The sequence below is a fragment of the Rousettus aegyptiacus genome, unplaced genomic scaffold, assembly GCF_014176215.1.
Source record: "Rousettus aegyptiacus isolate mRouAeg1 unplaced genomic scaffold, mRouAeg1.p scaffold_m13_p_1, whole genome shotgun sequence".
NCBI lineage: Eukaryota > Metazoa > Chordata > Mammalia > Chiroptera > Pteropodidae > Rousettus > Rousettus aegyptiacus.
In genome coordinates this window covers 159005917-159021360 of record NW_023416284.1, presented here as the reverse complement: position 1 = coordinate 159021360, position 15444 = coordinate 159005917, and the positions used below count along the sequence as shown (strand labels likewise).

The 15444-nt window shown below is 35.0% G+C and overlaps 1 protein-coding gene across 6 annotated transcripts in view; it reads right to left on the bottom strand.

The window, feature by feature from the left end:
- Positions 1-15444, bottom strand: part of LAMA2 (laminin subunit alpha 2) — a 485514-nt gene that overhangs the window by 112614 nt on the left and 357456 nt on the right. For all 6 annotated transcript variants that reach the window (XM_036217753.1, XM_036217800.1, XM_036217769.1 and 3 more), the window contains 2 exons: positions 7519-7661; positions 4143-4241 (listed from right to left, as the gene is read on the bottom strand). In XM_036217753.1, the coding sequence (XP_036073646.1) occupies positions 4143-4241; positions 7519-7661 (242 nt within the window). The remainder of the gene's footprint in view (positions 1-4142; positions 4242-7518; positions 7662-15444) is intronic.

Here is a 15444-nt window from a genome sequence, read left to right as displayed (position 1 = left end):
TCATGTAGCTTGACCACAAATAAAAAAAGCATTGATAATGTTAACTTGAGTATTTAAGGTCTCCCTTAGTTATATTTCTAATTATAAATGTGGCAGGGACAAGGTTAATTAATTACTAAATATTTTCATTTCTTCCCCATCCTTACTTTATCATGGAGATCTTTATTTTCAGCAGTCTTATTTCTATGCTTTTTGCACTATGAAATATGAAGACTGGGCTGATAAAAATGGTATTAGAGTGTGGAAAAGGGGAGCAGGGAAGAATAATTTTATAGTGGAAAAATCTGGCAAACAGTACTCAGCCAGGTAAACCAGATCAACATCAATAATATATTGATTGCCTGGGTTCTTAATATGATATGATAAAATATAATTTACCTCTATGGTTTTTCTTATGAAAACCTATAAGTCCATTCTAGACATAAAAACTTGAGACAAACCCCAACTGAGAGACATTGTTCAAAATAAATGAACTTTTCAAAACTGTCAAAATCATCAAAAACAAGGAAAATCTGAGAAACCGTCACAGTCTAGGACACAAGAAGACATAATTGCTAAATGTAATATAGTATCCTGGATAAGATACTGGAATAATAAAAGAACATTAAAACTGAAGAAATTTAAGCGAAGCATAGTTTTAGTTAATAATAATGTATCAGTATCAGTTCATCAATCTTGACAGTATCAGTTCATCAATTTTGACATTAACAGTAGGGGAAACTGGACATGGAGTGTATGGGAAATCTCTGTACTACCTTTACAATTTTTCTGTCAATCTCAAACTATTCCAAAGTAAAAAGTTTAATAAAAAATAGTATTGGAATTAACTTGGATTGGATGATAGACCTAAATGTAGAATGTAAAACTATAAAGCTCCAAGATAACATAGGAGAAAATCTAGATGACCTTGGGCATGGTGTTTCTAGATATAACACTGAAGGCATGATCCATGAAAGAAATAATTGATAAGCTGGAATTTATTAAAATTAAAAACTCTACTGAGAAAGACACTGTCAAGAGAATGAAAAAGCAAACCACAGACTAGTAGAAAATATTTGCAAAAGTTATACCTCATAAAAGACTTATCCAAAATATACAAAGAACTCTTCGAACAACCATTTAAAAAAAAATGAGGAAAAAAATTGTCTTGGTTGATTCGGGCTGCTATAATTAAATAGCATATGCTTGGTGATTTATAAACAATAGAAATGTATTTCTCAGTTCTGGAGACTGGGAAGTGCAAGATTAAGTTCTGAGAAGATTCAATGTCTGGAAAGGACCCACTTCCTGGCTCATGGACAGTTTCATTTCCATTGTGTCCTCACATAACAAGGACAGGGCAAAGGATTTCTCTGGAGTTTCTTTTACAAGGGTACTAATTCCATTCATGATGACTCCATCTTCATGACCTAATCACCTCTCAAAAGTGCTTACCTTCTAATACCATCACCTTGGGGGGGGGCAGAATTTCAACATAGGCATTTTGGAGGGGACACTAACATTCGGTCCATAGCAAGACCTGATCAGAAACTCATTACAGAAGATATGTAGATGGCAAATAAGCATATAAAAAGATGCTTAAAATTATGTTATTTGGAAAGTGTAAATTAAAACAATGATGAGATAACACTACACACCTATCAAAATGGTTAAAATTCAAAACACTGACAACACCAAATGCTGGTGAGGATGTGAAGCAATAGGAACTCTTATTCACTGCTGGTAGGAATGCAAAATAGTACAACCACTTTGGAAGTTTAGTGATTTGTTATGAAACTAAACATACTCTTACTATATGGTCTAGCAATCGTGTTCTCAGTATTTACACAGATGAGTTGAAAACTCATGTACTTGGATATTTACAGCAGTTTTATTTATATTGCCAAAACATGAAAGCAACCAAGGTATCTTTCAATAGGTATACTGCTAAATAAATCGTGGTACATTCAGACAATGAAAAATATTATTCAATGCTAAAAAAGAAATGAGCTTTCAAGCCATGAAAAGATATGGAGGGAACTTAAATGTATCTTATTAAGAGAAAGAAGCCAATCTGAAAAGGCTACATTCTGTATGGTTCCAACTATATGATAGTCTGGAAATGGCAAAACTATAGAGACTGGGGTTTCCAGGGGTTAGGGAGGAAAGAGGAAAGAATACGTGAAATTTTAGGACAGTGAAACTATAATGGTGGAGACATGTCATTAAACATTTGTCAAAACCCATAGAATGCACAACGCCAAGAGTAAACCCTAAAGTAAACTGTGGATTTTGATTTAATAATGATTTGTCAGTGTAGTTTCATCTGTTGTAACAATTGTGCCACTCTGGTGAGGGATATTGATAATGGAAAGGCTAGGGTTGTATAAAATCGGGGGTAGGTGTGAACTCTCAGTATTTTACACTCAATTTTGGTTTCAATCTTAAACTTCTTTAAAATATAAAGGCTATTTAAAAAAATTTAGTATGGGAGAGTCTGCTGGAAAGATGCAAGGATGAAGGCTAAAACATAATAAAGATCTGATTCTTTTAGTGCTGTATTTCTTGTGTCTCTAGGCTCAGGTCATTAGATTGTAATCAACTCAATGAGGGTAATGACTGTGTCGGTTTTGCTTATACCTCTATCCCTAGCATGTATCATTCTGTCTTAGTTCCTAGAGCATAGTAGACCCTCAATAAATATCAATTAAATGAATGAATGAAATGCCACCTGTTCCATGGAGTTTTCCCTAATTACCTTTATTTAACAAGATTGTTATTCCATATGTACATATTTATCAGGTACATATCTATTTGATTCCAGGTTCTATTATATACTTACAGGTGTCCCACATGCCTACATGCTTATGTACACAACACAGACAGATACACACATTCACACACACACACACACACACACACACACACACGCAAGATTTCAAGTTCCTTGAAGATGGAGACTGAGCATCATTTGTATCTTTAATCTTCCAACACCTAGCTTGGGCTTTGTATGTGAACATTCATATGTATTTGTTGAATCGTTTACTCTACTGATTCATTTAAAATTTCTTACTTAGTTGTATTCAGATAACAAATGCAAAATTATTAAATATTCAATTAAAATGAGATAAATGTACTCATTACTCTAATGTCAGTGTTCGGCAAGAAGCTCTATTTTGCATCTGTACATTCCACATCACTAGTATAAGATTATGAAAAAGTGTTTAGTATGCTATTTGTAACATCAGGGCCACTGTTCAGCATTTATGTGTTCAGAAGCCCATTTGATTTCCCTATAGAAATTTTCCTAAACCGGCAGCAGGTGAGGTGGAAACAGTACCAGGACAGTGGGAAGCTGGGCTCTGGACTTGCTTAGGTCCCTGGGTTTGGTGACTTACATGGCCATTAACGGTTCACTTCAATGTTATGGCCTGCAGTATCTCTTCTTTAAAAAAATGGACTAGATAGTCTGTAAGAATTATTCTTTGTCAAACTGAATCCCTAAATTACAGGCAGTTTTTTTCTATTCATGCATTATTCTGGCCACAAGATGGCGGACTTTATGTTGTTTTCTTCATTCTCTACCAACGAAAAGAAGCTTAACCCTCTTATAGTTTTGAAAATTTAAAACTCCCAATTCCTTAAAAAGTCTGATAAATGCAATATGGACTTTTCATTTGGATTCTAAAAGTGTCTTAAGTGCTTTGAGTTTTCACAATAAAGAAGATTTCCTCTTGTGTGAGAATACTGTTTTAGACTATTGCTATGCACATGTAAAAATTCCATGAGTTCAAAGAGACTACAAATATTTTCATTTGTTTTCTTTTTTCCTTACATAGTCAAAGGCAGTGCTTTAGAAATTCAAAGTTGATTAAAAAAAAAAAAAACTTTACCATGGAAGTTACTGGAGTTTTCAAAATATACTGTCATTCTGGTATTTTTAGCCATTGTTCTTGACACTTCCTAAGTATTCCAACTTTTTTTGTGCTACTGGGTTCTCAGATTTTATTTGAGGCAGAAGTAGCAAATCAAAAATACATCTATTTCATGTACCAAAATGGGAATTTGAGAAAACAAGATTTGAATTTCAGAAATTTGAAGTAATTTTTCTTAATTTACATGATCTATCTACTTTAAGAAGATTTATGGTTTTGCCAACTTACCCTGGTTAGAAGCTCATTCATTTCTGTCACGAGTGTATTCAAATCACCTTCTGCCAACTGAATGAGTCTCTCTGGGGCCCTCTGAGGTGAGAGCAAGTGCTGAAAAATATTTCATTCATTTATACATTTTAGTAAATAGTTTTGTAGTCATGAGCTTGAATATTCAACAAAACATATTGTCCACTTATATACAAAAAACTTAGGCTTATCACCTTTAAAGAAAAAGAAAACAAACTATTTCAATTGGGCGCATATACACAAAATAATATGTGGAATATTCTGGCAAATAATACAAATTACAGTAATTTATTGAGAAATTACTATGTGCCAGGATTTTTTATTTGTTTTTTCACTTAATTTTTATGACAGTTCTATGAGGTAAATGTTATTCTATTTTGCGTATGACGAAACTGTGGCTTCAAGAGAGTTGAAAACTTACACATGATCACATAGCCAATAAGAAATGGAGTCTTATGAACACTGATTCTTTAAGCCTCCTATTTCAATCAACAAAGATATCATTTACAGGTTAAAAAGAGGATGGCAGTCCTTGACAGAGGGAACTGGCCACGCATTATCTAACTGGCCTGACCTCATTGCTGGTAGGAGCTGGCCTGGCACTCACAGCTAGGCCATTTTCTTCTCCTATTAACTATAATCAATCTCATAAAACACTAACATTAGACAGGGTCAGTCTGTGACAGTGACAAATGAAACAAAATGAGACCACTCCATAATCTTGTCTAACCACAGACAAAACCATAGTCTCTGTGCAGACCACAAAAATACCCAAATCCCATTTCCTGGCTAATATGCGTGACCACTGTATCCTTCCTAATCATAGCTCTAACCTCCTTTTGTTCTTCTCTCTTTCTAGATAAAGTTCACTGGAATACTAAATTACGGAATTACTCCCATTTCCTAATAGCACTCAATCCAGCACAAACTCCTACTTCTTTGAACCTGCCCCAAACTGCCTAGCACGAATGCAAATACTAATAAGTTATTCCTAATGCTCTCTATTGAGACATCTAAAATTCCTATCATTTGCAGTGTCCCTTGTTGCAAAGAGTTAAGAAACCCAATTTTGTTCTGTCACATGTGTGTTCCTGGTGGTCTCTGGCTAGATCCCAGGGAGCACTGACACAGTTAAAGAAACTGAACAAAGGGGGGAAATAACTTGCATAACATTTTATAATATCAAAACGGGGTACCAGGTATCCAGATATTAAATGAAGTATGGAAGAACTCAAACACGGAATCAAGAAAGATTGAAATTTAAGAAAAATCAAAGTCATTTTGACCAACACCCAGCCATAAGGAAGTAGGTAATTGAATCTCCTGGTTTAGATAATGACCACAGATCAGAGCTATCCCAATTTGGCCCCTCAGCACTCCATCCATTGCTTAAGTATTATTATTTTTAAAAATTATGTCCTACTAAAGTATGTGCTTTCAGAGTTTAATTGTCTTTTCTTTTATATTCTCCCTGTGTATAAGGAAAATAACTGGTCATTGTCTTCTTTATTAAAACTCTTCCCATTCCTTAATACTGGGCCTACAAAGGAAACTCAGAATTCTCTGCCTGGCTTTCAAGGTTGTCCTTTGTGTCTCCCTGCCCCACTTGAATCTCAAGCTTTATCTTTCACTAGCAGGCCTGACTTCTAATGTCTGCCAGATAGGCCTTGCTAATTTGCACCTCTGCTTCTGCTCATGTGGCCTTCTTAGATTTGGTGGCAAGGGTATGTATTGGCCTGGGGACGGGGAGACCTTGCCACTGGAGGACTAACTCCTCCCAGACAAGTCATTTTCTCTCTCTGAGCTTTTCAAAGGTAATTTCATTCTCACAGGCCCTAAAAGTAATATTGCCTCTTTTCAAATTTCAGCTCTGCACCTAGTGGCCATGTGACCTTGTGTCTCACACATTAATTTCTCTGTGCCTCATTTTCCCTACTAAGATGATACATTACTCATGTCCTACTTCTTGGCATTTATTTTAAGATTTATGTATGATAATTCATGTAAGAGTGGTCAATTCCCTAACACAAAGATATTTGTCAATAAATATTAGTTATTCTTACAATTGGTTTCTTCTGTTAAATAGAAATAGTAATACTTTAAAGGCCAGGGTCCAAATTAAAGAATATATTCCATATATTCTTCTGGTGCTTAGTGAATAAATCTTAGATTTCTTTCTCCAGTCCCCACCAATATTTCTCTGCATATTAAATTTATGTCTATCTTTCAAATTCCAATATAAATTATACTCTCATTAATAATGCATTCTATAATTACTATGAATCTTACCTATTTCTCTAATCTCTGTATTTTATTTTATGTCAAATTTTTATAAGGCACATGGTAATTATGTACTTTTGCTAAATGTTTAATTATATAGTTTAATTATTTTTTTACACTATAGACTCTGAGCTTCCTGTGGGTAATGACTACATTATAGGAGTCAAGAAACCCCAAGGGAGCCAAGGGCCTCCCAGAACTTCTCCAAAAATATCTGATAATTGACCGATAGTGTTTATGCAGTTATCTTTCATCTTTTTTTCATCCGATGAATCCCAATTTCCTTAACATTTCTTCCTATCCCATTGAAAGCTTTAACAATGTTTTAGAATAGTATTTCTCAAATTAGTTCTTATTAAAGTACTTTTAAAGGTCTACTTATTCTTCTGCACAAAATTTTAATTTTATGTTTTCATTGTGCCAAGCAAATGAAATGTTAATGTAAGCATTTCTGGAACCCAGGCTGAGCATGTGAGAGATGAAAGGACCACCTGATCTCAGCACCTACATTTGCATGCATGTTTTATTATATTGTAGATCGAGGACATGAATCGTTTGAACTTGTCTAGTGATGCCAAATGTCATTTCGGGACCCTTGCAAGGGCTCTCTGGTTCAAGCTGTGGAAAGGCAGGAGTTACCACATGTCATGTGCTGATGAAAGAACTGACACGGAAGGAGTCTGTATCACATTCTTGTTGCAAGCGGCAACTCGCTTTCAGCAAAAAACATGTTATTTTATATTAATGTTTTAATTTTAATTTTTTTAGGCTTTTGTAAAAATTAATGTGTTTTGATTTTATAGAGCTATAAGTATAAGGAGTTCATACCTGATTTTATGTTTGCACATATTTAAGTAACATAATGAAAATGATTTAGGCCAAACATGGGGAATATAGGCCTCTTTTTCATAATAGCAAACTGTATACTATAGTACCAAAGTTTGAAAAACGCTGGTTAAGACAGCCTCTGAATTTCTCTAACAGGTGCTTGCCTTGATTTGGGGCAATGGAAAGAATATTTACCAATTATTACAGAAGCTTCTTTTCTCTGGTTCTCGCTATTACTGCTGCAACCTACCTTTAGTTCCTGAGTCATATTCTCAAGACCATACAGCATTTTATATGGAGCAGGCAGCGGGCCAGTGAGGTTGATGCTCGTGGCCATCTGCTCCAGGCGAGCCAAGTCACCGAGAAGAAGGCCCGTACATTCATCTCCACAAACTGTAAAAGGGAAATGATGAAGAATATTTACTTCTGCTGAGCATCCCAGGCAGATGTTCAATGATTTCAGCTATGAAATATTTTATGGGCCAAGTATAATTCTATGAAAGATGATGCTACTAGTCTTAAATACTTAACACTTTTGAATGCATGACAGTTGAAAAAAGATAAGAACAACAAAAGATCAGACACACCTGTCACCCTGAACCTGAAATATGGATGATATAAACTGAGGAACCAGAGAGTAGGAACAAATGGATTTTAAGGGAAACAAATGTATTGCACAAGTATGAAAGGAGAAGTAAGATGTGACATATAACATTATAATGCCTCCAAAATTCCTATGAGAGCAATCTAGAGGAAATCTGTAACTAGGGAATAAAACATGCTTCGGAGTCTAAATATGCATGCAAATGAACAACGCTACATTAGATCGCACTGTGGAGTAGCTATAGCAATCGAGTCTTCACATGCTTCATGTATTACATATCCCAAAACGGTATAATTTCTTTAGCTTGATATTGAAATTTTTTTAAATCAAAAGAAAGAACTTTTCCTTTTATAATTTTTTCCTCATAATTAAATTCATTTACATATTTACTTTTTTTGTCAACACTTCCTCTTTAGCCTTTCAGCACATTTTCACCAATGATTGGACGAAGTCCCACAAATTCCTATTTTGATGATTAACTTATTGACTCTTGTAATTAAATAACTGCTAAGAGCCAGAAAAAAGATTCTTTAAATAGCCAAGAGTGCTGATGTTCCACCCATAACCTTTTCAGTGATTGGAAAGAGGGACTGACTACTCAAATCTGGTGGTGGTGGAGTGGAGCTGGGTGATGGAGAGAAAAAATAGATTGTTTCTTCATTGTCAAATTAATCTCATAAATAGCACAATTTCTAACAATACATTGGTTCTTTTGGAGGATTTTAAAAATACACATATTCAGTTTAAACTTAATTCAAAGATTTTTTTTTTTACTCTGCTTCAAAGTAATGAGTTATAGCTTCTCCACATCAAGAGCGTGTGCTGCTATATTCATGATATGCGGTCATGTATGTAGTGTTAATTTCTAGCTTATATTCTGCAGATAGAGGTATCAAAACTCTGCATGTGTTAGAAGAGGAAAATACATAACAGAAAATATGGAGATTTGGAGCAGCTTTGGATCATGCCCAAAACTGGCAAGAATTCAATTAGTTCTCTAAACAGCACTCCCCTGAGCTGCCTAATGGAGAGAAAACCATTAACTGAAGCTTATAAACAAAGAGAAGCAGTACAGAGGTGAGTTTTTGATAGGACAGTAGTTAGAGGTGAGTTATAATATCCCTTCTCAGGGGTTAAACGGCTCCAGTAGGGTTTTTAATAAATCACGTCCTTGGAGGTGAGGGCTGCAACCATAGAGCATCGCCTGCAGGGACTTCGCAAGCTCCTGATGCCTTACAAGCTGAGTGAACAAAGGGGCTCTTTGGAAGCAGGAGCTGAAATCTGGCACTCGAGCCGCACCACTTCCTCTTCTTCTTCCCAGAATGAAATAGGATTTGCTCTGCATGGAAACTGAGTGAAAAGAGAGCACTGTGGCTTCATCCCCTCAGGTCAATGCGAGTGCTTGAGAAGCTTCAACAGACCTATCTACATGAAACAATTATAGAAAACACAACCCGGATTACAATCAGATACCGAACTGACTGTCTAAACACCAAGACACGTTCTGGTTCTCAAACTTTTAGTGGGTTTCTGAGGACATTTTTAAATCACAAGGCACTAGGCCATACCTCAGTGTTTCTGATTCGAGGTGATTGAATCACCAGATTTCTGATTCTCTGAGAATGTATTTTTCTAACAAGCTCCCAGGTGAGTATTGATACTTCTGTTTGGTATACCACCTGAATGGCAGCATTGGCCACACTTGGGAATTTATTACAAATGCATAATCTTGGGCCCACCTTAGACCTAGTGAATCATAATCTACATTTTAGAAAGATTCCCATGTGATCTATGCATGTTAATGTTTGAAAAGCACTGTCGAAGGTTAGTTTTTCTCAATTTGGGAGTTAGAATCAAATGAGGATTTATAAAATATAAACATTCAGGTGCTTTCCCTTCCTCACCTCCAGAGAATCTGATTTGACGGGTCTGTGGTGAGGCCCAGGCATCTATATTTTTAAGATTCCAAATGATCTTATCATACAGACAACATTTAGAACCACTGAATCAGATGATACAGTTTAGAGATGCTTAGTCCTAAAGGGAGCAAGGGTTTGGAATACGTAATTTTGCTTGCTGTCTCCTCTGTCTAGAATACATCTCCCTCCCTCTTCCCTCATGTAGCTCCTGGATGTTTAGGTTAAATGCTCAAGAGTTACTTCCTTGGAGAGGAAGGCCAGGATGACTCTGCATTACTGTCCCCACCACTCACTACTGATTCCCTTTTTGTCTTGTTACCCTAACACTCATGCATGTGTGGGCTATCTTACTACTTTATTTATTTTGGCTTCACCAAAGAAGGGACTTTAATCACCTTTGGTCACAGTACCTAGAAGACTGTCTTCTACATAGTAAAATATCAATAGATAGTTGTTCTATCTGTGATAAAAGAGCCAACAATATTTTGGAGATGAGCAGGGAGTCAGAAGAAAAGAACTGAGAGAGGGAAGGAGAGAGGGAGTGGGGGGGAAGAGGGAAGAACAAAAGCGTGTGTGTGTGTGTGTGTGTGTGTGTGTGAGAGAGAGAGAGAGAGAGAGAGAGAGAGAGACTGAGTAAATAGGAAACATCTGAATGTGAGGATGTGCTATGTGATAGGAAATGGAGAACCAGGTAGATGTGTGAGGAACTGGAAAATAGGATAAAAATAATTGTTAGAGAGAGAAAATTGTCTTGTGATTGAAGGGGCAAAAACTGATTGATATCAAGGAGATGACTGTTATGATACTTTCATGAAGTAATTCAGTTCTGCCCCAGGAAAGAGTTGTTGGAATGAAGGGATGGAGGGGAAGAAAAGAGAAAAAACCTTATCAAGAAAGAAACAACAGAGATGAATTACTAAACAGATAAAGGCAATACTAATTTCTGGGGTGCAATAAAAATGGTTACCACTTCTTTGCTGCTCCTCCCATTAAGAGGTAGATTCTATTTGCATCCTTTGAATCTGGGCTCATTCTGACCCATAGTTCTTCAGAGGGATACGGTGTGACTGTTGAGTTTCAGCTTAAAGGGGTTCAATATTTCAGCTTCCACTTTCTTGGAACTGCTGCTTTATAAACAATCCCAATATAGCCTCCTTGAGGGAGAGAGGCAATTTGAGGAGAGAAAGGTAGGCCCAACCACTCTAGCTGAGACCCTAACATGTGTGAATGAGGCCATCTGGGACCCCACCAGGCATGAAACGAAAAAGTTATCCAATGGAGCCCAGCCAAAATTGCAAATCTACAGAATTCTGAGGATATATATACTGTTGTTATTTTTTAAGCTATTGAATTTTGGAGTGGCAGCAATAGACAACTGATACACTTTCCAAAATTTTATATGTATAATTTAGAGTGTAAATTCAGATTAGTGACTCATAAATTGAAATCCATTGGTAAAAGAAAAAAAAGTATTAGTAACAATTCTTAATTTTATTAAAGGTCATGAAGAACACAAGTTTCCTTTCGCACTAAGTCCAAAGTTCATCATTGTTTTAAAAGTTCCATTTAACTTCTAGAGGAGATATATTTGGGGCAGATGTTCCCAGGATAAAAGCAAATGCTCTTTAAAAAAAAAAAAAATTCAAGATCTTGAAACATATTTGCTAATAGGACTTCTCACCATGTTATTTAAGGTAGTGTGTTCTTCAAGAATCCTTTGCTAGCCCCTTTTCTGATTTATTATCATTTATAACTACCTATTTCCAAAAAGGAATTGAGTGAACTCATTGATAATGGCATGGCTAGAGGCTCCTTACCGATGGTTCCAGAAATTTCTAGGGAAACGTATTCTCAGTTTTTACTTCATATAAGAATGAATCAGGAACTGGAATGCAGAAATAGATTTGATTTACTGTAATATACTACAGAGTAAATTGGTGAACTAGAATGCCAAGAGGCATGATGAATACTGATTTTTCTCTCATTTATTCTACCCACTGCCCATCTGTTTTAGTTTCTCATCTTTAGTTGTTAAAATGAAAATGTATTTAATTGCTCTTTCAAGGACTCATACATTCCATTTTATGTCTCTGTGTCCAAAGGTCTATTATATTCCATGTCTTACGGTCTCTGTATTTGCTTTTTGAGGAACAGAGTACAAGCACATTTCCATAAGTGAAGGGTAACTTTTATATATGCTCCAAGTAATACACTAACATCTGTCCAAATAGGTCAAAAAGACTTATGAATATGACAGCCAGAGGAATTTTTTCAAAGCTTCTGTATAAGTCTAATTCATACAGTTATAAGATAAACACATGGGGGAAATGTGCCCTTTCATAATGATTTGCTATTTTATTCTGACACAAACTGTTTTACTTACACCACAAACTACTTTTATTTGCCCTCAAAAAGTCTGAAATGTCTGGCAACAAACACTAGAAATAGGATGCAAATTAAAACCACATTTAATTCACTATGATAGGGAAGATTTGAAGAGTGTACGAAGACATGAAATATTAACATTATGTAAACATTTATCTTTTCATAAGGATGCAGTAACTATTCATTGTAAATTAACACCCACTTTATCATCAGGACGCCCTCCCCCCACAACACAAACCTAACCTTCTTTAAACCATTCTCCTATTTAGCAATAGAGATATGATTATAAAGTGAGATCTGGCCTAAAATGCATGGGAGCAAAAGCAAATATTTCAAGACTATGATTATATTTTACATGACTAAATGTTTCTGAGGCTTTGCCTATAAAAGTGTCAGGATAAATTTGTGTTTAATATTAACAAATGCAGTACTAAATTCAGATCGTTATAGCTGGGCACATGTAAGGGGCGAATCATACAGCTGATATTACAGATCTTTCTGTTAGCAATTAGTACAAAATGCTGCACTTCTACCAGAGTCTCCCATGCATAATAACTACTGGCTTACTGTCACAAAAAATTCACACACTGCATCCAAGCCAAAAAAGCTGAAGCTGAAATGAGTGCATTGAGTATTTTTGAAAAGGCCAAACCTATTAACCAATTCTAGCTAAAGAGTCATAAATTGTCTGCTCTAATCAAATAGGGATAAAAGTAAATATACATTTTCAACAAAAGACTCTTCTCCATTAATGCCATTGATAGTTCCCTGGGTATATGGATTTTATATTTCTCTCTTCTCCTTTTCCCTTTCAAAATTAAACATTTAGAATAGTATATATTTAGGGCTTATTATTATAAAGAAATACCTTCTAAAATAAAAATTTGGTTTTAAATTGATTAAGAAGGCTCTTTTTTTCTTTTTCCTGTTATTTCTTTGAATAGATAGAAAGGTACTCTGTAAGCTTTAGGTGAGGCTGATGAATTTGTTCATGTACCAAGTTGTGACATATATATATAGATATATATATATATAATACACACACATATACATATATATACACACATATGTATATGTCTATATATATACACACATGTATAATATATAAATATGAATGAATATATAAAAATTTATATTACATATAATACAAATTTGTAAATTTTAATTTTTACTTTTATATATTTTAATATATATGTTAAACAAAATTCTGCATATAAATATTGCAATGTGATTAACTTAAAGAGATGAGAAAATGTAAGGTAATCATAAAAGGGGTTTTCAGTGACTTGAAGAGTCTAAAATTAGAAATAATTATAGAAAACCAGAATTCAGCCTAACCTAAAAATTTTATCAGAGACTAATGAACTGCACAAAATACACTTTTGAAAAAAATGATAAAATTATGAAATAATGTCTAGAATTTTTTTGAGCATCTATTATGCTTAGATACTTTGCATATATGTATATAGTATTATATTTCCATTTAACAGATGATGAAATGAGATTTAGATAAGTTGACTAATCTAATGTTGCACAACTTTATGTGGCCTGCCAGGATCCGGGCCCTCCTGAGTCACTTCATAACATCATACTTCCTTGCATCAAAAGATGGTCTGTTTCACAAACAAACAGAGACTCATGGACATGGACTATAGACTCGTGGTGACCAGAGGGTAGGGGGTTGGGGAGGAGGTAAAGGGTGTAAAGGGGGACAAATATGTAGTGACAGAAAGAAATATAACTATGAGAGATGAACACACAGTGTAAATATATATATGCCTTGCTGTTAAAGTGTACAGCTGAAACTTATTGGATTTTGTTAACCAATGTCACCATAAAAAATTAATTAAATAAAAAGAAGATGGTCTGTTTCAGGACACCACAGAAAAAGAGATTATTTGACTATTTTACTTAAAGACTTCTGACTTTAAGATCATGTGATTCTACAGTTCTTCATGGTCAAATAAATTCTTGGATCTAAAACACTGAAAATTATAATCAAGTAGAGTTTACTCTGAAAATAAAGCTTGATTGAAAATAAAGGAAACTGTGATCGGCCTCTTCCATATGACAATTCAACAGAACATCTCCTTAATCCATTAAGAGAACAGTTTTCTCAGTGTGGTATACAGACCACTGAGACTGATTGCAAATAGCTAGGGAAATTACTAGAATCAGAATATTTGCTCTTCTGCAATGTTCTTAGCCTGGACTTATGCTAAAAAGGTTAATAACAAGAAACTCAAAGTATCTCTTACTAATACAACAGGTGTGAAGAAGGTACGAACGGGGCGAACAGAATTTGCTTTTATAGATTCTCTGATGCCTGGATGTGAACAACATACCTTAGCTTAGAGTCGTAGAAAAGTATAGTAGACATACTGGCCTTTGAATGGGAACTAGTACTTGGGGATTAAGTGAGAGCAGAGAGAAGATGGCATTTAAAGGGCCAGGATGGCGGGCGATCGCATGTCCAACAAGCAAAGCCATAGCCCGTTTAATAGTATCTGGAAGTCAAGAGATATTTTTTTCATCTCTTATTATAGAAAGTCCCATTTCCTTTACAGTGATGAACTGCATTCCACTATTTTGTTTCTGTTCTCATATATAGGGAGCAATAACTGCCACTGGCAATCATCTTTGATTATAAGAGTACAGCAGTGCTCTGTGACGATATAAGAGGGCCTCTGTATTATTGTGACAAATTCCTGGGTGGGAATGGGCTATTAAAAACAATAATCTTGACTGTGTCTCTACACATCAGTATCAAGATTGGATAAATCTTCAGGCCTCAAATTTTACCAAGTGGCTAGAAGGTGAGTATTTTATAGAATTAAGGCATGTTACCACATTTAGCTAGGTTTAACTGAGGTTGCTGGGAAAAAATATACTTCATGACCATTTTTACAACACTGGCAAGTAAACAACATCTTAAATGTTACATTTAATCTTGAATGTTATATTTTAGATAAATCGTGGCTATAAATAATAAAGCCGATATATTCTTAATATCTCACATGCAATGAATAAAATAGCATCAATTTGATATTTATAAAATGCTATTTTAGGCACTCTTTATGGAATAATATCTTGCCAACAGTTACTAATTTTAATTTCTGTTCTCTAAGAGAGTAATATATTTTACTATGCCACTCATAATCTATTTTAAACATCACACGAGATGTTCTGTGTTAATTACTCGTCTGTAGAAAATAGGACATGAACAAATCCAAGTTTTGTGTTTCACAATACAAAACTTAACTATTAA